Genomic DNA, 27,111 nt, shown 5'->3' with positions numbered 1-27,111 from the left:
TGGCTAGCTTCTATTACTTTTTAATGTGTACTCTTCAAATTTCACTTGCGTACTTAGCTGTTCTTTTGAATCTCATTGTCTTGCACATTTAAATGTATACATTATTTTGCATTGCTTTTCCTTTCCAACTTTTTATTGCGAAGTTTAGCTAGACCTCAACAAGTATCATCCTAAGCTGAATATGAACGTCTTGTATGTGAGCGTTGAATGGAGTCTTCTGTGTCTATTCCATTTGGCAGGAGTTAGTCTGCTAAAACTTCTGAATAGCGAAGTATATATTGGAACATTTTTATTTTAAAATATTTCTCCAGTATTGTGTTGATTTTTGAAGCATTATGACTTGTGTTTATGCTTGTGAATGCATATCTAGAAATGTATTTTTTGCAGTTGTTCAGTTGAAATAACAAGAAACTCCAGGTGTCTTTGTAAAGTATGAGCAATATGAAGCAAATGGCTTCCACTGATTCAGTTTCTGTTTATTCTGAAGATAATGTGCATTTCATATTTAGTTCTGAAGCTAAACCCATTTATGTATCACGTTCACATTGTATCACTACTTCCCCCACACACCTTGCTTCTCTCATTTTGACACATTGTTCCTTCTCCCATTCCTCCATCACAGAACATTGAGCAGTAACTGAAGACATACACACTTTCATCAAATTTGTTGAAGCAGGACAGTGAATATTAAAGCAGTTTGAGAAGGGGCAGAGTAGTGCGTAAAATCCTATGAGCAAAAGCTCCTCAAACACAGCAACTTAACCTGCTCTTTGCCAGATTTTTCCTTTGAAATTAACAATTACATGTAACTGCACAGGAGGTCCAATTCAGTGATAAAATACTTAATTTCTAGAGGTTTTTTTGTCATAACAAAAAATTTAAACAAGCAGCTTTTGTGTATTATCAGGCTACATTTAAAACCAAATTGAAGTTAAATAACTTGCTCCTAGAATAAAGAAAATGTGAAAAATTCCCATATTCACAGAGATTAAATGGCTTCACAGTAATTTTACAGTAAATTCTGGTTTCGTTCAACCATTAACTTGCATGCTGTTGCCTGTCTGACCTTGCCATTTGAATACCCTTACCTTGGAAGAGAACAGGAACACTTCAAAATATGCAATAGATTATTCATTTTGCATATATCTAACCTACAAGTGATTAGATATTTTATGCTTAAAACGTCTTGAAATAGAACAATATCTTCTGAAAATATTTTGTTTTCTCCAAAATAAACTTGAGGACTTAAGCTTTTCATTTTTGTACTGTTCAAATAGTAAATTTATCTTGATTAACTTCTAAAATTTTAGATAACAATAAATTTTATTGCCTTTTAAAATAAATTTAACGTAGTTTGCAATTTACAGTTATTATAAATATATTATCAAATATATAATATATAGTTATATATACACTATATAACTGATATATATAACTGATATTTTATATATTATATATTATAATATATAATTATATGATATAATATACAACGTATATATTGTCAAAGGATTACTTTGTAAGACTTCAATGTAAATTTGCAAATTTGGACATTTTGCAAAAAGTCACTTTATCCACAGCATTTAACCTAATTTCCAATTGGTATATGCTTGTATAGATGCATACAAGATTTTAAAACGTATGGAAGTTCATGTTTCCCTTAGAGAAGGAGGCTGCATGCAGGGAAAGGCCAGTATCAAGCTTTCATTTTCAAGCACACAATTTTGTTACTCGCACATTTCCTTTTACAATTTATTGGTAGATACATCCCTGCAGAATGTTAGCAGAGCGTTCAGACTGCCTTAGACATTACGCGTGAGACGTGAGCTTTATTAAGTTTTCGGAACAGCGTGGATTCTGCTGTAAGCAGCTGTGATTAATAAATCTTCAAATACTGTGTTTGCAGCTGACAGCTACCTTGCGAAACTTGGCTGACTTGGCTCCGGCGAGACGCCAGCTCATTCGCAGTGGTGCAGTCTCTGAGCTCTGTGTGGCGCTAGAGCAGCGCATGAGGGATAAGGATGTGTGCACCTACATTGTCAGGATATTCAGGTATGTGTAGAACGTAGTCGTGTTTCTTCGTGCAGTGGAGTTGGTGTTACTGCTTCGAGTGACCCCGCTAAAATTGGAAGATTTACATTAAATTGTTTTCTTAAAAGCTCTGTGTAGATCTTAATGATTTTGTACAGTAATTGTGTCCTGGTAGAATTGTTTAATTATAGCCATACAAACTTGGATTCGTTATCCCTGTGAAAAATGTTTTGTTGTGTTGTGTCATTTTCTGATAAATTCTATAAATTCTGATCAAGTTTTTTTAAGTACTGTTTCTTATATTTTAAAGCTACATACATTTTATGTTAGGCCGTGTTTAATAAAAATAATGAGATCAATTACACAAGCTTAAATTGCATCAGGGACTGTGTTTTATGAAATAAAATGCAAAAGAGAGAAAATGTGACCAGTGTTCATTGTTCTGAGCTGTCAGAGGGTGTTTGAGATTAATCTGTGGGATCAGGGCTTGAGTGTGCAGATGGAAGCGCTGAAAGAATCTCCATTTTATGAGCAACTCAGTGGCTGCTTCCCAAGATGTGTTTTTTTAGAGGGAGATGAGTAGGAGTGAATCACCCCAAGAGATCCTTTTGTAGTCTGAATAGCTTCTCAATCAAAAATCTTCCAGCTACCAAGCACCAGCTTGCAGTATCCAATGCTAAATGAAGTTGCAAACAGTTTAAAGATTTTGAAGAAGCTGTGAAAGTAGTAATTTCAGGAGGAGCTGGGTTATAAGCATAGTTTATGAATGCTGCTCTGGATGAAATGTTTAACATTGCTGCTTTGTTACTGTATTGAGTCATGTCACCTGTGGCTCCGTGTTCATTGAGATTCTGCTATGGACTGCTTTTCCTGTTCAGCCCCTCCAAATTATCCATCGCATTCTCCTTGCTAGCTGAGATTGAGTTGGGCTTGGAAGAGCAGCTACATAAAGGGGTGTCATTCCTTCTTCCTCTCCACAGCTAAAACCAGGCAAATCTTGTCCTTTGCTGTACCTGTAAAGCATGTGAATTGCTTCCACAGTTCAAAGCCACATTGTCCACATCTGTCTCTCTAATTTTATTCCTAAAAATAAGTTGAGTTCTGGCAACAAATTACACTACTTTGAGCATATTTAGTTCTTCTAAGGAGAGAGCATTTCTTTTACTTGGAAAATGCCATGGAAAGTGGGGTAATGGGTTTGTACTTGTAATCAATGTCGATATTTATACTGTAATTCTGACAAGGACATTTATTTGATCTAGCATTCAATATGGAGCAAAAGCTATTGGTCTTATTTAAAGTTTCCTACTGTTTCACTATTTTTTTCTTAAGTTTAGTGAACTGCATGCTCCAAGGATACAAATTAGCTATAAAATCAGTGTAATTAGCTTCCTGGAAATTGCAGTCACATTACAAAAAATAATGTACCTTACAGAGCACAGATTTGAGTTCTGTTTTGTCTTCTAGTAATACAGCATGATTATTCTTTTCTCTCAGTCAGTTTACTTTAGGTAGCTTCCTTGTAGAGAATATGTTCCATCTGTTAGATGATTCATTTCTCCAAGTCTGTAGGTCTTGTTGTAATTGGTTGTAATTGAACATCAGCACAGTTATTTGCTGGTTTTGACTTTACGGGAAGTAAGAAGTTGTCCTAGTTTGTTCTGTCGTTGCAGTATTTCTTGTATGACCAAAGCACGTCCAATTCTCTGTTTTTGTAATGGTCAAGGTGAGCAGTGTAGGACAGCAGCAGCTGTTAGGGAATGCACAGGGATAAAATTGCAACTGCACAAAGGCGCATTCTTCATATTTGCTGGTGAGAGATGTGTTCTGTCAGTGCTGGGCTCCACGAGGTGTGCATTAGGAAGGGACCCTTTATTTCCTCTCTTGTCTGACTTTCTATGTCATCTTGAAATGACAGTTCTGCCATTTAACACTAAGAATACACATACTGTGCCCATATGGCAAGCAGGTTGGGAAGCTTCTTATGTTCACTTTTTCCTGTAATTCACTGTGGCATGGGTAGCTAGACTTCTCTCCTAGAAGTCAGTGTTGGCATTCATTTCATTTGTTGGAAAATACAGCTCTGAGAGTCAAAAGTAGAGTGATTTTTTTAAAAGGATCTTTTATGGGAAAAAAATGCTTTCATTCATGTCTGTTGTATTTTTGTATCTTTGTAGCAAACTTTCTTCCTACAATGATTTCTGCGCAGCTTTAGCAGACTGCTCCAGATGTTATGTCTTATTTTTAGCCCTACTAAACAAACACCAGAAACAGCAGGTCAGTTTTTAAATCTCTTGATTTTTATATATTAATCCTTGGATGTGTCTGTGTATTATTGTGTATAAGCTTGTTTTCAGTGACCTACTTCTATGCATTTACCAAATGAAAATTTTACGTGGTTGACGTAAATAATTGAAATGAAATAATTTAGATTAAAAATCCAAAGCAATACAGAGGACAGACAGTTGATTAACTTGTCTATCCTTTGCATGTGTAGAAAGCAAATTGTTTATCTGAGTATTTAATAATAGGAAATTACTGGGATTTCTCCTGCCCTCCTTCTCTCCAAAATGAGTGTGGGTTTTTCAGAGTTAAGCAGTCTGAAATCAGAGGAAAGTTTTTTCCTTGATAACTGCATTAAGGTATCAGAATGTATCATCTACCAGAGAAAACCATATGCCTAGGATAGTGCATTTGAAACATTCACCTAGAAATAAATGTTTAAGTTTTGACCCTCAGGGGTCAGATGTTGCTATATTGTCCTGCTGTATCAGTGATCTTTCCTATGTTTACTGGAGCACCAGGCTCAGGGGGTTTGATGTAGAATCATGGTTTTAAAGACCGCCACATAGGTAAGAGTGGTGTTCCCCATGTATGGCAAACGACTTAGCTCTATTGCCAGGTCAGATTTAAGAAGAAAACAATTTTTATGTAAAGCATAGATGCTCAAAGGTGGAATGAGGTTTCAAAACATAGAACCTTAAATTATATTCAGGTTAGTCTTAAAAGTAAGGAACTTTCTTGGCTGCTCCAGCATCTAAATTAGCTTGAGGACATTTGGTTATCCTATACAATTTCTCCCAGGGTTAGTAATTCCTGAAGAATTGTTGAAAGGAGGTCTTCCGTGCTGCTATTGTTAAAGGCAGAAGGTAACCAGATCAGCTACGCTGAACAATCTGTTCTCTCTCTTGCCAAATACAAAAATAATTTCTCCCTTTCCTGTTTACCTGCATCCCTGGTTTTGGTGGTAACACTCATGGAAAAGGAACAAAGATGAAGTTGTTTCTATTCTTCTAAATGCCTGTCGATTAACATTTCTTCAGCGTATCTGAGTATTTCTAGGTTCAGGCTGCTCTTGGATTGTATGGTCTTCAAAGACACTTTAGTTAAAAATGCTATGTAAATGCTATGTAAATAATATGAGAAATATTAAAGGTGTGATATTTTGCTAGATTTATAGGGTTTTTTTCTTGTGAGCACTGTATTAAAAACTCAGCAAATGATGGGACTGGGAATAAATAGCTTAAATCGAATTAAATCTTCCTCTCAGTCTTCATCTGTAATTTTAAGGGGAAGTTTTCTAGGCCTCTGAGATAACAGTTTTGCGTTACAACAAATTGTAGGCTCATACATAAATTCAAATCATTTGTTGCCAGATAGTGCTGAGAATTTAGCTTCTCATTTGTCTACTTTATTAAGTGGTCCTAAAATACATCATTCTTCACTAGATTAGCATTGCTTTTTGTGTTAAACTGTCAGCTGTTTTATCAAAATACAAGTTAGTAAAGAAATAGCTCATGTATTAAAAAAACCTTAGTTATTATGTTGTGATGATTATATGTGCAGTCTTCAGAATAATTATTTCTTGCTGCAGTTTTTAAACACGCATGCAACTGTCAGTTGTCAGCTTAGTGAAGCCCTGCAGAAACAAGAAGAGGGACATAGATAATGTAATGCGCCACTTTTTTCTGTAGTATATAATAAACACTTGAGCTGTGAGGAGTGCAAATGTTTTTCCTGAGGTGTAGTTGGCACTGCTAATCTTTCTTTTAAAATGCTGACAGCTAGTGAGTTATAGCATGAGTTGGGATCTGTTGAAAGGAAAGCAAGTAACAGCAGCGTGAGTAAAATTGCTGGGGAAGAAGCAAAGAGAAGGATAAATCAGTATTATTAACTCAAAGCATTAAAAATCCTCAGGACTAAGAACCAGTATGTTAAGAAAGGAAGTGTGTTTTCTGTATTTTCAGGTTGCAGAGTTTATGGGATCAGGTTTTTTTGCTAGCAGTCATGGCAGCAGAAATCTAATGGGAAAAAATAAAAGAAAATGAGCATTCAGACTTTCTCATAAGCGTGACTTTAAAAATAAGCATTAAAGCTTGTGAAAATGAAAATGTGAGCACTGGAAATAGGATTAATGACTTGCTCCCATACCACTCACTGAATTCCACAGCTGCCACCCAAATAGTGTCTGTTTTTCTCACCACACTGCAGTTTCAGCTCTATTCTTTTTTTTTTTTTTCTTTTCCTCAGCTCATTTTCTCTTGGGTAAAAGAGTCAGAAGGAATGGGAGAGTAGTAATTTAACTCTGAGAAAGACTTTTTGGGAAATGGAGTTGGCAAGACTTACTAAATTCATGTGTAATTCCTTGGGTAAGGAAGGATTGGAAAAGCTGGATCTGCAAGGTAGGACTTGAGTATTCAGCAGTGCTTGTCTACACATCTGAAGTACATATTCTGTTGGACTTCACTTGTCAACTTGGGGTTGGTTTTGTGACTTACATGTGTGGAATAATAAAAAACCCCTTGGTAGTTGTCACATGCTGTGAAACCTGTCAGAGGTGTTCTTGTAGAGCCTCTACCTTGAGGGTGAGCTTTGCATGCTTCTGTTTCTAGTCAGCATTGTAGGCTTTTGCCCATCTCCAGAAATCTTTTAACGAGATGCTGTTCCCCTTTCCCAGATCATAATCATCTCTAAGCTTTTCAGATAAGCTATATAAAGGATGACTTTCCCAGGCTGTGGTTAATGTCATAAGTCACAAGGAAGCCATGCTTTTGGAACAGGGAGATTGCCTAAACAGGGCAGTAGCTTCTGACACTACCCAAGCTTATGCGGCCTTCTGTGGCCCTGCCAGCTTCAGTGTACTCTTTTATCAGTGTACAGTTAGGAATCTGTTTTCAATCGTAAGTGCATAAACACAGGGTGTGCTGCTAATATTTGCATAGAGGAAATCTTGTCCCTGTTGTATACAAAAGCCCCTTTATTCTTTAGTGTAGCCTACTTTTTAATTAGGAAACGTTTGTAAATATCTGACAACGCTGGATGCAACAACTGCCTATTCAGCAAAAGAATAATCACATTAGGTCACGTGGAAGATTCATCCAGCCTACTATTCATACTCAGCAGTGGTGAAAATCAGGTGCCTAAAGAACAGTAAAAACAGAGCAAGCACATGTGGAACTTCCACTTCCTGTGTATACTTAACCAAACCTCCAGCTCTTTCCAGTTTGGAAACTTCCTCAGCCAGCTGTAGATTTGTGTGTATGCAATAAACCTCAATTGACTTCCATGAAATTTGACAGTCTCTCCTCTGCCCCAAAGAAACTTCTAACATGTTAACCATCCATTGGCAAGGAGTTGTCATAGCAACTGTCAATTGCACAAATAATTCCTTTTGCTTGTTTTGAATTTGGCCTTTACTGTCTTTATTTGATACCCTCAGGTTCTTGTATTGAAAAATTGGTAAATATTTAATCCTATCATTCACTTCACAGCACCTTTGACTTTCTAGACTTTTATCATATCCTCTCTGAGTTGCCTGTTTTCCAGGCTGAAGGGCCCTTGCTTAGTTAAGAGTCCTTGCTTCCGTAGTACTTTCTGATACAGAAGCTATTCCATACCATTGTGCATCTGTGTTGCTTTTCTCAGAACTTCTTACAATCCTGATTCCTGTATCTTTATTTTTGAGATGAGGTAACCAGAACAGGGCAATTAAGATGTGGCCATATCATAGATTTACATGCCTTCGCAAGTTTATTTCCCAAAAATTCCCAGTAGTTTATTTGCTTTATTTATCTCCTGTGAGCATTAAACCCCCATGTGGAATCTGTCATTGTCCCTAAGATTGCTCTCCAGGAGGTTATGGTTGGTTCAAAGGCTGTAATTTTATAAATGAAGGTATGTCTAGTCTATGTTTTTCCACATGCATTGTTTCATGTTTATCTGCATTTAAATTTCATCTGCTGTTTTATTACCAGTTGACTACAAATCCTTTTTCTGCTCTTCAGTCAGCCTTCATCTTTGCTGCTTTGAATATCTCAACATCAGCAGCAAACTCTCCCATGAAAAATATTTTTTCCTTTTGAAAGCAGACACACCACAAGTGCTTTCATGAAGGAGAATATCGTAGAATCACAGAATGGGTTAAAGCTTATCCAGTTCCAACTTTGCTGCCCTGGGCAGGGGCACCTTCCACTAGACCAGATTGCTCAAAGCCCCATCCAACCTCGCCTTGAACACTGCCAGCAATGGGGCAGCCATGGATTCTCTGGGCAACCTGTGCCAGTGCCTCACCACCCTCACAGGGAAGAACTTCTTCCTAATACATAATCTCAGTCTACTCTCTTTCAGTTTAAAGCCATTCTCCCTTGTTTTATCACTACATGCCCTTGTAGAAAGTCCCTCTTCAGGTTTCTTGTAGGTCCCCTTTAGGTACCGGAAGCTGCTCTAAGGTCTCCCTGGAGCCTTCTCTTCTCCAGGCTGAACAAGCCCAGCTCTCTCAGCCTGTCTTCATAGGAGAGGTGCTCCAGCCCTCAGAGCAACTTAGTGGCCCACCTCTGGACTTGCTCCAACAGGCCTATGTCCCCCTATGTTCGGGGCCTCAGGGCTGAATGCAGTGCTCCAGGTGGGGTCTCATGAGAGAGGCACAGAGTGGAAGAATCACCTCCTTTGACCTTCAGGTCACACTCCTTTTGATGTAACCCAGGACATGGTTGGCTTTCTGGGCTGCAGACTCACACTGCTGGCTCATTTTGGGCTTCTCATCAACCAACACCCCCAAGTCCTTATCCTAATGCTCTCAATCCATTCTCTGCGCAGCCTGTATTTGTGTGTGGCCCACCTCTCAAGCATGTCAGGGTCCCTCTGGATGGCATCCTTCCCCTCTGGTGTGTCAACTGCATCACACAGCTAGGTGTCATTGGTTAACTTGCTGAGGGTGCACTTGATCTCAATGTCCATGTTGCTGACAAAGATGTTAAACAGTGCTGGTCTCAGGAACCAGCCCTTGAGGAATGCCACTCATCATTGGTCTCCACTTGTATATCGAGCCATTGACCACAGCTCTCTGCATGTGGCCATCCAGCCAGTTCCTTAGCCACTGAGTGGTCCATCTGTCAAATCCATGTCTTTCCAGTTTAGAGAAAAGGATGTCGTGTGGGACAGTGTCAAATGTTTGCACAAGTACAGGTAGATGAAATCAGTTGCTCTTCCCTTATCCACCAAGCACTGTAACCCTGTCTAAGAAGGCCACCAAATTTGATAGTCAGCTTATCAAAGCAAAGAACTCATTTTTCTTCTCTGTAGTGACATTTTCCTTTCTGAGTGTTTCTGTCTCATCCTGATCATCAATTAGTTCTGCAGATTCTGGACAACTTCCTGGTCCTGGTACGTTTGAAAAGATTTGTTATTGGTTTTGCATCTCTTGCATCAGCTAGTAGAACTGCACTAATTTACAATTCTGATTTGCATGTTGCTTTACCTGTTTGAGTTAACAATCAGTTTGTCAGAAACAATTTATTAAATGAAGACTAGACTGATGTTGTCTTGGCATCCTCTCTAAGGATATGTCCTCATTTATTGGGTTCACTGACTGTTCCTGGATTTGCTCAGCTTTCTTCCCAAGTGCATGTACCAGGTAGCAGGTCCTAAATAAATTTATAGTATTCTGTGAGCGTGCAGGCTTCTGCTTGTGAGGCTTTTTCTTGCCTCCCTCCAAGAGAAAGACTCATTTCAGGGCTGTTGAATGTCCTTTTTGCTCTTAGGATTGCTGCAATGGGAAAGGTTGTCACAGATGGGGCCTGAAATGCATAGAATTTCCCCACAGGTGGGGCCTGTAAAGGCAAAGAATTTCTCCACTTTGTTTCTGGCTTTATTTGTTAGATGAAGGCTTATCTGCTTGCATTGACTAGCCTTACTGGCTGGTTTTTGGCTGGTTTGTGAAGAATTCTGTGATGAGCTCCCAGGAACGCTGTCTGTTTGTCAGTCATATAACATGTCACCCAAAGCAGCCACAAGCTCTTAACAACAGAGGCTAGTGCTGCAGCTATGTTTAGCTCAGATATACATGTTTCCTTTGGAAGTGCTGTGGTAGTATTATTGGTACTCTGCTCAGTGACGCCATAGTCTTATGAGATATGAATGAAGCCTTTTTTAATTACTGTTATCTTTATTGGGGGTGGTGGTGATGTTTCTGTATCCATAGTTTGCATTTAAAGAAATGGCCATCATTGGCTAATGCAAGTATTCTTTGTGTTTCGGTTACTTATTTTTCCCCTCTGTGCCGTCCCTCATTTGGGCTCAGGGCAGCTGTTTGTGTGACAGAGTGATACATCATGCCACAGAACTGATCCAGCTTCCAGTAACTTTAAAACTGGAAAAAACACCCAATCCCAGTCCTTTCCTGGATAATCGCATCTTGCTTTCCAGTGTAGTTTGCTGAACAGCCACACAAATAGCTCCTTCTTCACAGATGCTGAGGAAACAATATGGGAGAGGAACCAAGCTGTGAATGGAGGGTGGGTGCTATTTATGCCACCACTTCTGTTGAATGCTTGTCAAGATAAGCTCACGAAGAACTTACATAGGTAATGTGTTCTTTTCTCTTGCGTTTACAAATACATATTTTCAGTTGCATTCCGCCTTGCCCAATATTATAATAGTGCCTTGGATACTGAAAAAAAGCTATGAAGGGAACATAGTAATTTTCCTCTGTTATGTGTATGCACATGCATATTCATAACTCATAATTCATTCTCTCTGAATTAACTGTGTTTTCAAAAGGAATTAACCATTTTAGGATAAATATTCTGACAACTCTGAAGGAATTTTCCTGCTGATAAGTCTGAATAAACACAGAAGGTCACTCTTTCCCTATAGAATGATTTATGACAGTATGCTCAGCTGATGGTGTATTTGCATCTTCCTAATACTTTGATTGTGGCGGTTTTGTTGTTTTGGGTTTGGTTTTTGTTGTTGGGTTTTGGATTTTTTTGTGTGTGTGTGAAAGAAAAGGCAAAGGTGGTAAGGAAAATTCAGAATATGTGGTATGTACTCTGAATATAAAATGACCAGGAATGCAGAACTCAAAAGTTTGTGGTCAAGCAGTCTGCACTGGCATATATCATAAGAAACCTGCTGTTCTGATATATCAAAAGATACAAGAAAATTAATGTAATTACCAGATCAGTAAACATTAGAATATCAAATAAAAATAAGTAGATATTAGTGCTTGGTAGGACAGACGCTTTCACTAAAATATTTTGCCTTAGTTTTTTGGTATTAATTTCTGCAAAACGTTGAAAGATTTGGAACAGCTCTGAAAAGAGTTAAAATAATGATGTGTTAAAAAGACCCCAAGATTTAATCAAATTAATTTATTGGTGACAAAAGTCAGACCATTAGCAAGTTGTCTATTAGTAGAATGCACAAGGAGGACATTTCTGTTAGTAGACTGTTCTATAGGAAAAAAGGGAAAAAGAGAGAGTGGCTGAAGCTGTACAAATTTAAACTAGTAATAAGAATAATGATTTTAATGAGGGAGATCAGTAATCACTCGAGCAATACTATGGGGAGATAACAGTTTTCCACTTCTTTTTCAATTTGTGATTTCTGAAATGTGTTTTTAGAGAGTGTATGTTGCTTTTCAAATGTTGTTTTGGTGACAATTTGAGTGCTTTTCTTCATTTCCACATGTCCTCAAACAAACGTAAGTGCACGAAGTTCTTCATTGGTAAAAATCACTAAGTGCAGTTGAACCCTTTTCTGAAAAGTCTAACTAAATAGATTATATTTTGGGGATGTATGAAATTATAGGGTAGGGTCCTAATTGTGGTGCCTGATACACCGAGATATAACTATGTTCTTGTAATGGCCTCTTCTCAAATTCATTCATATTTGCAGGGGAGAGAGTACTTTACTGGCAAAGTACTCCCTGCTATCACTGTGGACTAGCTTCTCTCTGCTCCTTATTTCAGGTCCCACAGTCAAGAACTTCATTTGCTTTTGATACTTCCAATGTATTTTACATCCTAGTCCACCCCTCCTTTTTTTTTCTTGAAACTGAGTTTCATTTTGACTCATTTGTTATTTCTGGACTTGACCAGGAATTTTCACAGCCAGTTTGTCACTTCAAGATGAATCCTAACTGTGTTTGTAAGAGATTAGCTCCAGGATGCCATAACTACTGTTATTTTGTCTGTAAGCAGACTATCAGAACCTGCAAGGAAAACTCTCAAGTTTTCTTTCCAAGGTACATAATAAGGCAGAAATACAAATTTGAAAATGAAGTGTAAATTAGATTTGAATGAGAAGCAGTTCATACTGAATTTTGGCTACCTCCATTGAAGTCTGTGTAACATGGAAAGCACATTTCATTTGGAGATGGAGATTGAATAGGAACTCGGCTCCTGACATCTGAATATTTCTCTTTTTCACACTACTCCTCCCTTTTTGAGGGTGCAGCCACCCTAACAACTAACAACAGACTAACAACTAACCAGACTAAGGACAGGTACTTGGCCAACTTGTACAGACTCTAGAATGGAGTCCCCTCCCTTATTTATCTTGTTTAGTTAGAAATTGCTGATCTAATTGTCTTTCCTTTCCTACTGAGAAGCAAACCTGTGTTATTTGTATCTCTGTTCATCATGCTTTACACTGAAAGGCAGGTACACTTTCAATTGCCAATATAAACTGCTGTCAAGTTCTGTGACTCAGCAAGTACATTGGGTACCTTAGCTACTAGGGCAGTGCAAGTAACAGATTTTTAAAGTAGATAAGCAAAGAAATCTTTCATTTCAGTGATCAAATGTATATGTTCCAGTTGTCAGAAACATAGGAATGAAATGCTGATGAAATATATGGTGCCATTACCACTTCAGAAACAAAAATATCACAGTGGCTTTGCAGATTGGAAGCAAAGAAAAAAAATCAGTTCTCTTTCTCAAGCTTTTCTTGACTTGTTTCTTCAAATTTGTATAAGTGAAACTATGTGGTCTCATATATAACCTTCCAGTCAGGTTTTGGTGCACACTCTGGACAGCATGTCTCGCATGAATGCCTCCTTATAAAAAGAGGAAATGGCTGAGTGTAATTCCTGTCTTTAATCTGTCTTTAATGGCCTACATGTTAAAACCTCCAAATTATATAAATGAATGTAATAAATGTCATTTGTCTGTAAGTATGCAAGAATGTCTGAAATTCCATATGCAGTTAATATTCCAAACATTTAGAGATGCATAATAATCTCATTTATTGTACTGATTTTTTTTTTCACTGTGTACAGAAAGGCCTGTGGGCCTTGTACAGGTTTAGTCTTGCAAGCAGTTTCAGAATGCCATTCATCTTTACATGAATTTCTTCACACAGCAATTCTAAGCTGGTGTTTCTTACTCTTGTAGTGCTTACTAATGAGCATTAAAAAAATATATAGCCAAAAATAATACAAAACCTTAAGTATGATACTACTCAGGAGAAGTTGTACCAGCTTTTCTCTTTGACTCTGCAAGTGAAATTTTCACTGCAAGATAATGAAGCTTTGGTAATGTGCTATTAAAATTGGATGTGCTTAGCTAAAAAGAAGTACTTTATAAGTTTGTTTTGCTAGCCTGTAGGTGGAAAGCACAGTTGAGATCACACTTCTCAAAATATCAGTTGATTGCTGTACAGTACCTGTTTGTCTGTTTTCTGATTGGGTAGAGCTGTTGCTGGGCTGATACTGTTTTGACCAAAATTAGAAAGTCAATATAAACGAGTCAAACTAGACTGCCTGCTCTTTTCAGTTCTCTCTTCTGATTCATCAGTTGTTTGTTTCAAATTCTTACATCCTTTGTGAGCTGGGGGTTGTGCCAGCAAAGGTGAAAGCTGTTAGTGGTTAGTCAGTAAGAATGTTCATAGGAATTTGTCTCGATGACATTTAGATGCTAGCAAAAATATGGTGCCTAGTTAAAAAAAATAAGTGGGTCCTGTGGAATGATCATATTAAATACAGGAAAGTGAGAAACTTTTCCTTACTTAGGCAACTGCCTGCTCCTCATATTCAGGGATAGCATTCATCTTCTTTACCCTGTGATTTTGTGCCTCCTTGTCTCACCTAAGAGGATGTTATTGCCAATGTCTTATGGCAGAGGCTTAAGACCTGAAACGTATTGATAAAAGGCATGTATGAAAGAAGGATTCACTGCTGACACATCTCTTTTTTCCTTCAATATTAGTATCTATACTTGAACAAGTTAGGCTGTGCCTGGTTAGGTTATGTTGTTAGTACCAGGGAGGATTAGGATGTCTGTCAATATAATTATATTTGAAGATAACTAGCATGTTAATTGTTTAGTGAAATTCTGGGTTAGTGGAAGTACAGCACTTTAGCAGCCAAGAGTGGATGGTTGTGCTGTACTTGAAGAAATGTTGTTACTTTACCTGTACTGTTAAAATAAAGCTATGGACTTTTCTTTTGGGAAATGAGTAGGTTTTGATGCAAGTGACAGAGGAAATGTTGTAAGAAGTTTATACTTAGGTCAGTTCAGACTTCAAAATTGTATTTTTTTTCTTCTGTACAGGTGGGTAAGAAAAAGATGGGCATGTTGTTGAATACTGTTTCTCGGTATTCATGTCCCAAATGAAGCAACAAGAGATGTAATTCTGTATTCCACTGAAAGGCAGAGATAGAAAGTGCTTTAAGAGAGCAGCTTGGTTAAATCGTAAGATCGAGATACTATACAAAAATAGGAATAGGTCTCATTTAGCAATCGTAAGAATAAAAGGGTAGCAAGAACACATAAAATCATCATCAGAAAAGAAAAAGCACAAAATGAGATGCGACTTGAGAAAGAAACACAATAGCTTTGTATGGTACATTACTTGTGAAAAGAAAATAAGGAAATAATTGCTGCAGTGTTCAGATGATTATTGACAGATGCCACTGTGAATAGTGAAGTGTGGAATGCCTTTTTTTGCTTCTTTTTCTGAAGGGGTTAAGTATGATCAAATGATTAATCTCTACTTCAGCCTGAGTTCTTTTCTCACTAGAAAATGAGCTGAAGCATAATTAAGTGTCTTCAAACCAGCTAGGCCTGATGAAAGTTACCCTTTGATGCTTAAAAAAGGACAGAAAGGTTAATGTCTCTGGGATTCTTGTAAAGTTGTGTAGGATTGCAAGTTTGTAGGGCTCCTGTCTTTAAAAGAGGAAAGAGGAGAAATTGGGGTCTAACAAACCAGGCAATTTAGATTACATTTCTGGTAAAAATCTGGAAAAAATAATTCAGCTATCTGTAAGACTTAACAAGGAAATAAGTAAGAGCTAACATGGATTTAACAAATCAAGGGGAAGTAGTTTAACCTCTGCAATGGGTAACCGGCCTAGAGAAGAGAAGGTCATGGTCTTTGGCCATCCCAACTGACACTTGCTTACTTGAAAGATTAATAAGGTCTGGCCTGTATTATTATTCTAGTTATATAAAGTGCTGGTTTAAGATGTTTTAGGATTACTGTGGGCTTGGTAAAAATAGATGACCTTTACTAAGTATATCCCATTAGTAACAACCCCAATTCTGTTAGTTCTGTCAGATGTTTTTGATTTCTTCTGTAAACCGGTTTATGAAAAATAGTAGCATAAAAATTATTTCTAGTTGCTGTATTTGGCATTCCTTCAGTTGTTCTGGACCTGTTACTAAGTGAATTGTGAAGCAAATTAAGTAGTATCTTCTTTTTAAGCAGCTAATAGCTTGTGATGTTTTCTGTGTAATATGGTTTGGTTTATTGCAGGATTTGGTTATCCGTATTCTCTTCATTCTTGGTAATTTAACAGCAAAGAATGACCAGCCCCGTGAGCAATTTTTTCAAGAAAAAGGAAGCATTAGCACCTTGATATCATTATTCAAAGCCTACCATGAACTTGATTTGAATACACAGAAATGGTACCGAGAAAAAGGAAGGGAAGAAAAAAACCAACCAAAGCGTCCTTCAGAAGCAGAAGATATTCTGATAAAACTGATAAGAGTGCTGGCCAATCTCTCTGTTCATCCCAGCATAGGAGCAGCTCTGGCAGTTGCCCATCATGTTGTAGAATTGCTTGTTACAGTACTAGGTAATAAAATCTATGTTGTGTTTGTTACCTTTGTTCAGTCTATAAGAAGAGTTTAGGATTTTTCTACTTGACCTTCTTGGATCACTTTTCACTATGGATCAACACACAAGTTGATCCGTAACTAAATTGGTTCCATTGCTAAATAACAAAGTCAATCTGCTGATATTCATAACCTGTTTTATATAGGAAGCCTGTTTGAGACAGTGGAGGTGTTGCCGCTTTGCTACTGACTTTTCAGTTTCTGGGGAAAGATGTAGAAACATTCAATTCAGTGATTAGATTTGCAGATATGATCATTAGGGAGGAGTAAACAAATTTTACTTTAAATACATCTCTCAGAGTTCATATATAAGGGAAGTCTGTTCTTATCAGGGGCTACACTGATGTGTTTGGTAATAGTTGTCTTTTTTTAGGTTTGCAGGTTTTGTGACTGTTCTGGATTGAGTATTCTTTTTGTACCCATAACTTTCAGCCTCTTCTTTTTCAAATTTCCAACCTTTTATCTCTTTCAGGCAGAAGAAAATGGCCCTTTCCCCACAAACGGAGGCTTAGGCCTGCAGTTCCTTTAGCACTTACCGATCCCATTGTAAATCTAATTACAGGCTAGGACTGTGTAGCCTTTTCTCCCCATAGTTTAGCAGTGACAGGATGCATCACAAATAACTTAGTGTATTTTAGGATGTGATGAGAGCATTAAATATTATGCAAAGACAATCAACCTTATTATATGCTAGCTTACAAGTCTTAACCACCAGACATGGTGAGTTAAAGAAGGCAGACTTACAATTTTGTCTGTTCTGTCTTAATCCGTGTAGGAGCTTCCTGCATTGGAACTGTGTTAATCATTAAGTGCTTTTGAGCCTCAAAGCTTCTCTCTGCCACCCTCCCCTCTTCTTGAGCACTGTATCAGTTTATTACCAAATGTTCTCTCTGCCTATGAACTTAACCTTCTTTTTATTTCCTTCACTCTTGGTTTCTGAGGCCAGAAACCTCAGATAAATTGGTATACATGACTTTCAGACTTGCTGATGTAGTCTTTACACTGGTTAACATTCTGTTAGGAACTCTGAGAGAAAGAATCTTTCAAAATACTGTTAATTTCTTTTCCCCTCCAATTTTTCATGGTACCTGACACTTCAGTATAACAATCCTTGGTATTTGTCTATGACTGTCACACAGGCCTATTTCTGCATGTGGATTCTCCTCAGTTCCATCTTAAAATAGCAAATAGAATCTGTAAAATGTCTTAACTAAGTAGATTCTAAACCGTGTTGCCTTAGTCACAATGATTTCTGCAGATGAAGAGCTGGAAAGAGTGACTTTATATTGCCAGTTTTGGATCAGCTGTTCCTGTTAGCTTCTGCCATGTTACTGCAAAACAGAATAGTTGTCTGTAATAGTGGCCATGTAAACTATGATTTAGCTCGCTTCCGAGATATAATGTACAGCTAAGTTAGACTCATCTCTGTGTATCTGCATATGCATATGTTCATGTTTGTTGGGGTTTTTTTCACTCTCAGAATACAAGTCAGTTGATGAGTGTGAGGAGTTGGTCATCAATGCTGCAGTGACAATCAACAATTTATCCTACTACAAAGTGAAGAGTTCTGCTGTTCAAGAGAAAAAGCTACACATTGCTGAAAGTAAGGACTTTTAAATTAATACTTTATGTATAGGTTTTTGAAAGTGAAAATATTTTGACACTACAGGAAATAAAGACACTGCTAGTGTTTGGTGGTATCATATTGCATGAATGTAAACTTCATAGGACTAAACTCTTCCCATAATGATTTCTCATTCTTTTGGAACGTAGTTCTACGACTTGTCTGAAAACAGCTAAGTTGTTGACAAAACCACTTCTTTTACTTCCTGAAAGGAATCTGCCATATTGTTTTCTGTTCAGCAATTTTGCTAGGCTTGTTCAAAACCCATATGCCTGAGCCAAAATAATCATGTTACTTTTTACTTCTTATCAGAGTATAGTAAAAGTTTTGGGTTTTTTTTCTTCTTAATATCTTCTAGACCTGCAAAATCTGATTTATGTCTATTTCTGGCTCATAAATCCATTGGCAGTATAGGAGTTGTGTGATTCTCTCACCTCTGACAGTAGTAGACAATAGTCATATTTTAGCGATGTGTAGGAACTGCATCTGAGTTCTGGGACTCGTGTTACTGTTACACAGAAGGTAGAGTCTATGTCTTGCATATCTTTCTGTCTAAATAGACAAAACAAGGGGGAGAGATGGAGCGTGAAATTTGCCCAACAGGTAGAATGAAGAGTAGAAAAAAATATTCTGTCAACCTAGTGCCCTGACTGGTAGACATCAGAATCTCTTTAGGTAACATTCTGCTGTTCCGTCGTGAGTCATTTTATCACCCCTAAGCCAGCTGTCTCTTATTGCTACGTGGAGAAATGTGGAAACAAATGACTTCTCTGCCTGCCCCATTTGCTCTCCCTCTCCTGATTTTATTGTTAGCCTGTGGAAACAGCCCCATCACTTTTCTCTGCCTGAACTGAGGAGAGAGAAAGCCTGTTGATGGGAGACCAGCAGGCTTCCTCCTCCAGGAGATGTTTTGGGAATACTTGCTGTTTGATACAAATGGTGGATCCCAAAGAGAAGAAAGGAATCATTTCAGATGTCTCTTTAAGAGACATCAAGGCATGTTCAGTATTGCAACATTCAAAGATGGAAATAATGGAAGTGAAGTCAAATCTTTTCCTAGGATTTTTCTTTCTCTCACTTTTCTGTGGTAGAAGAGTTAAAGGTTGACTGATTTGAGTCCTTTACATTATAAACTGGTTTCAATGGTTCACTTCATGCTCATAGGAGAGTGATAAATGTAACTCCTCTGACACTGCTCGTTGCTGTGCATCAAAAACCTACATTAGTAGCTTTTCCTAGGAGGTACTGAAGGTCTTATTCTATCTGCTGAAGACATACACTAGTCATATGTGTAACCACTAAGCAGAAAAGCAGCAAGCAAGTAAATGCTTCAGACAAGGGGCAATATTAAGTAGCCCTGTTCAGAGAAAATGTATTTGCTTGTTATAGGAGCACTGAGCTAAAGTCAGAGAATAATTTGAGTTTTAGGAGACATCCCACCATAAGACCATCTGTTCAGGATCTAAATCAATTCTCTTATATATTACAACATTTTTTTTCTTCTTTGTCTTCCTGGATTTTCACATAAGCCCACTCAGAACTGTATAGCAAAACTGGCTCCCATTATTACCACTGTGTGTAGGCTGTCTTCATAACTCCTCATTTGTTCCTTTGCGTTTAGCCCCATATTGGAGCTCTTTGTCTCATCTTCAAAGCCCTACACAATTTAGCTCTTGTTCTACCATCAGCTCACCCCCTTCACTGCAGCCAGGCGATACATAACTGTTCCCATGTATTACATTTATTGCTGTTGCTGTTTGTGTTTTATATTTATTGATAAAAAGCCAAGCACATGGTTGTGGTATACAACTAATTGTTTTTTTTATTCCTCTGCAAACCAATAGTGCTTTTAAAGCTGTTAATGAGCAACAGTATGGATGGAGTTGTGGAGGCTGTGAGAGCATTTGGCAATCTTTCCCAGTATCATGAGATCTGTGACTTCATCATACAGAAAAAGAGTGAGTTACTTTTGCATTTGTAGGAGTCCTGTTTTTAAATGTCCATAGTTCTAAAAAGGGAGGATTGTTAATAAGCTGTCTTAGTTCAAGGGTAGAAGCAATCTTCTCTGATGTTTTGCAAAATTAGGCAAATGTTAGAATCCAATCACAGGCATTATAAACACCCTTTTATTTCAGTTTCATTAAAACAGAAATAGTGGAGTAGGAAAAATATGCCATGGTGCCCTTTCTCCTTCAGTTTTTCAAATCCTGCAGGTTAGTAGTGGTATGATATAAATGAAAATCCAACCAAATTCTCATTTAGGCTCATAATCACAGTTCAACAGCTTGTTAGCACTTTGTAATATGCATTTAAGATGTTCAACTGTCTCAACAAAGACATCTCCTGTTTGCCTCTGGGTGGAGTAGGATACAAGTCTTCTCAAGCCTCTTTGATTTTGGGTATCTGAAGAGCCTTGGGAAAAATGGCAATTGCTTGGTATCCACAGAGGATGTGCCATAAGTTTAATTAAACACCAGTTCACACGTACCTGTCAGTGCTGAAATTGAGGTGATACGCAACAATACACAACTCCTGCTTTGAAGGGTGGACGTATTACTGACTTTGGAGGAGAAGGTATCTGCAAAGGGCAAATTGACAATATCTGGTTGCTGATGAGCTGTCTCAGGCAAAGAACTGAGTTTTCCAACTAGGACTGTGGTATCAATGTGCCAAGCTGAGGAACAGCTGAGAGGCTGCCTCTCCATTAGGCAAGACTGAGTCCCTCGCTGGGGTTGCCTTTTACTGCCTCCTGAGTTCAGTGTCAGCAAGTGCTGCAAGATGCTGCATGTCTAGTGTCTGATTCTTGCCTGTCTCCTGCAGGAGCTCCAGGCTGCAGCACTTCCAGCTGGGCTTGGTGCAGTGTAGGGCAACCTGGCCACTCGCAGAGGTGAGAATGTCCCTCTGGGAGTACCAAATGCCGAATCCCAGCAGTTTCTGCTGACTGCAATGGAAAGGAGGGTCATACTTTTAAGAAATAAGGTGTAATTAATTTTGCCAATTTAATTTCTTCTGATTGGGTTTTCACATTGTGTCAGTGTATTTTTATAACTGTGACTCTGTATGTGATTTATTGAAGAAAGCTGGTGTTCAGCATGATGAAATAATCATGGCTGTTACAATGGGTCATGTGCCTACTCTACAAATGTCACAGTAGTATACTACAAGGTTAAATTTTGGGGTAGGGCACCCTGCATTTGACTGCTTTCTGAGTATACATGTTTAATAAGGATGTTGTAATGCCACTTGTAACATAAGTCCATCTTTCCAGTAATACTGTCTCCTCCTTTACAATACAGTACACAAGTTCATGATTGCTTTGCTTGATGCCAAAAAACAAGATGTCTGTTTTTCTGCCTGTGGAGTTCTGCTCAATCTCACAGTAGATAAGAACAAACGAGCATTTCTGATGGAGGAAGGAGGAATTGGAAAGTAAGTTCCTGATTATGTTTATGAAAAAAGGCAATTTTGAGCAGTTTGGCCGAAGAGTTTCAATCAGATTCTTATTTTTTAACTGGGGCAAATAACTTCTAATAAGGATATATACTAAATAGATCATCAGCATCTAATACTCTTCAAGAGCCTTTCATCTTTTTTCCTATGTTGTTTTGCAAAAGTATTAGAATGGTTTAGCCTACTGCAGAGCCAAACCCCATAAAATAATCTCCCAATGATCCTCCTGATAGATACAGCAGAGGAGAGTACCATACAACAAAGCAACTAAGGCATGGCTTATGCTTGACTTAACTGGATCCTATGTGGACTACAGTTAATAGGCACCATTAATGTGTATCATCTGTTGTAAGGGTGAAGATTACTTCAGGAACTAGGATATCCCATATGGTCTCTTGCAGTTTTTGTAACTACTTAGTATTGCAGGGAAAACTACCAGATGTGGCCAAGCTCAGCAGAATAACTCAAGTTTAAGGCACTTTTATTATAAGGGGTATTAGGTCTTGAAAACCCACTGTGGATGCAACACTTGTAGCCTTGATGTTCAGATAATAGCAGATCCAGCTTAACTGGAGCAACGTCAAAGATCATGTTGCTGTGCTTGTAAAGCAGTTGATACAACTTACGTTTATGCAACCGTACGCCTAACTTTGAAATGCTTTCTTGCTCATACATCATATAATTACTTTTTATTGCAATATAAACTATGCATAGTATGCTCATCCTTCCTTCCCATGTTCTAGTTACCAGACCAAATATAAAGCTGAAAAAGAAGAATAAAAATGTTAGAGGCAAATTGAATAATAAATGTGAGAAATTTATATTCTGTCAAATACAGAACTTTCTGTACTCTCTCTGAAGATTCGTGAAGAAGGAAGGGGAAAAAAGTAACACTATGAAATAAATCTAGAGAATTTGGAAGTGATTGTTAAGGAGGTCACCCTGACTATGCCAAACTGGCTCTGTGGATTTTTGAAAATGAGGTTATTGTATTAATATATGGTAGCCCTAATAAAACATGGAATTAGTCTCATCAGAGAGTTAAACTTAAAAAAGAAAAATAGGGCAAATCCATTTGGCTTTTCATTGTATGCCTCCCGGTCTTCCACAGTGCCTGCCTTCAGAGAGGAGAGAAAGAGCAAACCTCTTTTGGTTGCTTTTCAATTACTGCTATTTTCAGCCATACCCGAATGTAATAGTTATCCCGCGTTCCCTTTACTAATCACCAGATGATAAATCTCACAGTGCAGCAGAAAGAGAAGGTCGTAGGGTTGGGGAAAAGAGCAGCAGTGAAGGGTTACTATTATGAGAGGTCACTAGGGACACCAAGTGAAAAACAACATTTACTTCTGCTGCCCTGGGACTTGTGAACACTGCTGTTTGGTAATGGGAATTCTGGATAGCTGGTGCAGGCATAAAAGTTACAGCTTAATTTCAGAGTCCTGCTTATTATCGAGCCTGCCTTTGATACTTGCAAGGAAATGAGACTGGGAGTAAGGTCAAGAACCTAATGGTCCTTAATAAAACTGGCATTCCCAGTGGACGGGAGGAGCACAGGTTGAGGAAATACAATAAAGGGCGAGATCTGCAGAACAGTCAGGCTTCACTGAATGTTAAAGGTAATTCTGTGAGTCATGGAAGTAGTAAATTCCTTTGGATTTGTCTTCTGGTCAGATCCTCTGATGTGTAATAAGCTGGATATTCTGACCAAAGCTTTTTCTGCATTCATACCGTCTGTTGCAGACGAATTCTTGGTGCCTGATGAGGTTTGGCTCCCATTGCAGTCTGTGCTCTACTGGTAGCCATGGATTTGGGATGGTTACAGACAGTCATGAAATCTGATAGAACTTTAGTGTCTTTGAAATGGTTACATTTGTGATGTGTGTGATTGGAATTGGTCATTTGGGTTAAAACGTTCTAGGGGATAGACAGATACAGGCAGGCAAACGCACATACGTGTAGACAAAAGGCACGTTCACATCCCTAGGGAACTAGACTAAATGGAAAGGAGAAGTTACTCAGGGAGAAAGTAGCATCTTAAGTTTATTAATAGAGAATTTTTCTGCAGACTTCCATGGAGTCTGCATACATTTCTAGACTACCAGATTTTGAAGGGCTTAGAAGAAAACTACATGGAGCAAAACACTGGTTTTTTTTATACCAACAGGTTAGTTGACTGTTTACAAGACTTTGGGCCATCAGACTGGCAGCTGGCTTGTTTGATATGCAAAACCCTGTGGAACTACAGTGAAAACATCACAAGTTTGGCCTCATGCTTTGGAGAAGATACTGAGACGTTGCTGGTGCTGCTCAGATCACTCTTAGGTGAGATTCATAATCTTGGTCTCTTTTCCTTAATAAAGGAAATAAATAGAGCAAAATCAAGGCAGTATTCTTTTGGGTGGGAAGTCTGTCATGCAGCTTTAAGTGGTTGGCTGGTGTGGACTATCCCAGCAGTACACTGGTTCATTGCCATTCAGCACATTCCCCCAGATCTTACGGATTGCCAAGGTGGAATTGGCTGTTGTCACTCCCCACTATAGTTTGTCTAGTTAGCATGCTGCTAATGCTTGTCACCAGCTGCCTTTTTGCCTGCTTGAGCCAACTATCCCATAGACCTTCAGTGCAAAACATACTTTTCATTGGATGTGGGCCCTTCTGGCCTCAAAGCACTGCAGGTATTGACAGAAGCAGGGGCTCAGCTGTGATGCACCTGGTTACCGCACAGCACGCACAGGGAATGTGGCTTTTCCCCTCAGCCTAAGGGTTGAGTGGTAAAACAGGCTGAGCTTGCTGCTCAGCCCCTTGGCCGCCCTCCTTTCCCGTCATCATCTCCTTGTGGGCAAGGACAACGTCTTGAGAATTTCTCATCTGCTCCCTAAAGCAAGGGAGGCTGTGCCTCTTCACAGACACAGGCTGGAAGGTGCCCACAAGTGAATGTTAAGACCCTGATTTGCTTACCCACTTGGATCTTTTCATCTGCACATTTGTGTTTGCTTCAAATTTTACAGAGTTTAATTGCTATGTAATAGTTCTATATAGTCACTATATACGCAGTTTTTTTCCTTTATGAGCACTGCTTTGGATATGATTTTATTTTGGGTAGGCCAGTTGCAACTATCTTTTAGAACAAGATCTTTAAAATGTAAATGAAATTGAAGCAAACCTTAACTAATTTTGATTTTATATGAATTGGAAATTTAATGAAGATGTATGTATGCTTGCTGTGGAGAAGGCTGTGTTAGTCAGACCCAGACAGAAAGTGAAATCCCAGTGGTCTGGTTTGGTTCTAGACAATCAGAAAAGTGGGCGGATTTGTGAGGCCAGAATTACTGTTATTCTTGTTGTAACCTTTCCTTGCGTTACATTCCTTGCTTTGATGGAACATATCTTAATGTGAGCAGTAATTCCATCTATCTGTCTGAAAATCCTGTGTTTCAGGATCATTAGTGCACTTTTTAACATTCTGAAACAGAACTGCACACTTTACAGCCACTGTCATGCTTGAATTTTCTGGCATGCAGCAAGAAATATATGTCTTTGTCCAGGAAAGTTCTTACTTATTTTTGGCTCTGCATTTAACACTGCTTATTCCAGCAGTTAATTTGATTGCAGAATCTAGGCTGAGTAGTAATTGGAAGTCTCATTAACTGGTACAGCTTTAGTGAACTGGAAGTTCACGTAGAATTGCAGTTGCAATTGTAATGCAACTGTAATGACAATTAATTAAAACTAGGTCACAATTAAATGAGAAGGCAAGTCTGTCTCCACACTGCTCTGAAGAATAGCTGTAGAAAAAGTGCGTCTTATTGGATCTGGTTCTTCTATGTGTTAAGAGCCAACAAATTTTAGTAATAGCAGCTGGTTAATATTGTCCTACATCTTCCTCCTCCCATTGTATCCAGTAACAGCCTTGAACCGTCTTTGCTCTGATTCTATCATTCAGGAAGCAGGAGGCAACTGCTGACAGTCAGTGGACTGTACTTAAGCATCAGCACGCCCTCAGGAAACGGAAAAAGTGGAGCATGGCACAGCAGACACCTCACTTCACCTGCTGTGCTTGGCCTTGTCCCCTTTGTTTTCCGTTCCCCTGCCTGGCACAAGATGACAAAAGATACGAGGGAGCCAAAAGGGAGTGGAAATAGCTTCAAAAGATGTTGGGCCCAAGAAAGGTTGGACAAAAGGCACCCTTTGTTTTTCTTTTTTCCTGTCTGGTCCCAGCAGCTGAGATGCAGTGGCACTGCTTTTCAGTGACGCTATCATTTTCACAGCTGCAGGCTGGTGTTTCCAGGCCCCTGGCAGCAGCTTTGCTTTGCCCCTGTCCCTCAGGAGCAGCAGTGGAGATGAGCCTCTGTCTTGAGAACATTATTCTCTTTGGTTGTTCAGTGAAATCTCCTTTCTACCTCTCTTTTTTCCAGACCTTCTGTTCACCTTTACTTGCACTATCAATTCAAGGGGGTTATTTTGGACTCTCAGTACACATGAACTCTTACATGGCAGGATACCAGCTTCCAGGGCTTCCTGGCCCCTGTCTTGCCAGAGTTATAGGGATGGGTAGCCCTTGCAGGCAGTCTGTACTCTGGCTCTGTGCTTCCCTCATAGCGTGCGGACCGCATGTGCTTGTCTCACTCCTGGGCTCGCAGCCAAGTTCATATGCTGTTTGGCCAGTACCCAATTTTGCTAGTTTTGAGGAGGGTCGTGGGAGAATTAAATTCTCCAAGGATGCACAGCTTAGATGTGGGACACTGGGCCTTGCCTATCCCGTCTTACTTTCATTCTACTTTGGGAGATAGACAGACATACTGTTTTGGTTCCACATTTCAGCTTTTGAACTGGTTCTGACCCTTGTTCTGGTAGACTCGAATTCCTGACCTCAGTGATTCCATTAAATATTCAATCAACTTCTGGGGGGCACAGCTGTATCATAAAAGAGATTAATGTCTTTTGCTCCATGTTTGAAGATAGTTACTTTGGCTAGAACAATCATTCAGGAGTAGGCAAAGCAATTCTCCCTGAAAACAAAACCCATAATCCTTTATCTTCCTCTCACTTCTCTGCTGCTGAGATTCATTTTAGGTATGTTGGGTCGTGCTGTTAAATGGGACAAGAGGTACTGGAGCACAGGTTGCAGTAAGAAAAATTTCTATTAAATATTAGGAAGTTTCCACCATGGCAGGGGCCAAGCACTGTTACTTGCTGCCCAGAAAGGCTGTGGAATCTTCATCCTCAGACATACTCAGTACTCAACAGTGCATAGACCAGAGCATCCTGATCTCTGGTGGCTCTGCTCCAGAGGATCATTTGGGTTGGACAGAACCTATGATGTATCAAATATAGATCTGGTATCTGAGGCTGGATTTTATCTCTGATTACTGGGTTTCTTCCTGCAGAGGTATAAGTCTTCTTTCTTGAAATACTTTCTTTTTCCCTCTTTATCACAGAAATCCTCCATATGGCATCTTCTCCTTATGCAGAACCCCTTTTGGAACCTACCTCACAATCAGCATCTCTTTAATTTTGCTCATTTAGACACACTGTAGTGGCATAGAAGTCACGTATTGTTTGCAGTTACTGGTAACTGTCTGTGGAATGGAGCCCATCTCTATGCCA

The 27,111-nt window shown here is 38.8% G+C and overlaps 1 protein-coding gene across 1 annotated transcript in view; it reads left to right on the top strand.

Moving 5' to 3' along the window:
* ARMC2 (armadillo repeat containing 2) overlaps positions 1–27,111 on the top strand; it is a 63,465-nt gene that overhangs the window by 34,885 nt on the left and 1,469 nt on the right. The window contains exons 12-18 of the mRNA XM_065681102.1: positions 1,904–2,049; positions 4,206–4,305; positions 16,066–16,387; positions 17,908–18,030; positions 19,896–20,009; positions 21,348–21,480; positions 23,669–23,826. Of these exons, the coding sequence (XP_065537174.1) occupies positions 1,904–2,049; positions 4,206–4,305; positions 16,066–16,387; positions 17,908–18,030; positions 19,896–20,009; positions 21,348–21,480; positions 23,669–23,826 (1,096 nt within the window). The remainder of the gene's footprint in view (positions 1–1,903; positions 2,050–4,205; positions 4,306–16,065; positions 16,388–17,907; positions 18,031–19,895; positions 20,010–21,347; positions 21,481–23,668; positions 23,827–27,111) is intronic.

Source organism: Lathamus discolor, chromosome 5 (genome assembly GCF_037157495.1).
Source record: "Lathamus discolor isolate bLatDis1 chromosome 5, bLatDis1.hap1, whole genome shotgun sequence".
NCBI classification, from domain to species: Eukaryota; Metazoa; Chordata; class Aves; order Psittaciformes; family Psittacidae; genus Lathamus; species Lathamus discolor.
Note: the sequence above shows the minus strand (reverse complement) of the source record. Positions and strands in the feature narration are given on the sequence as shown.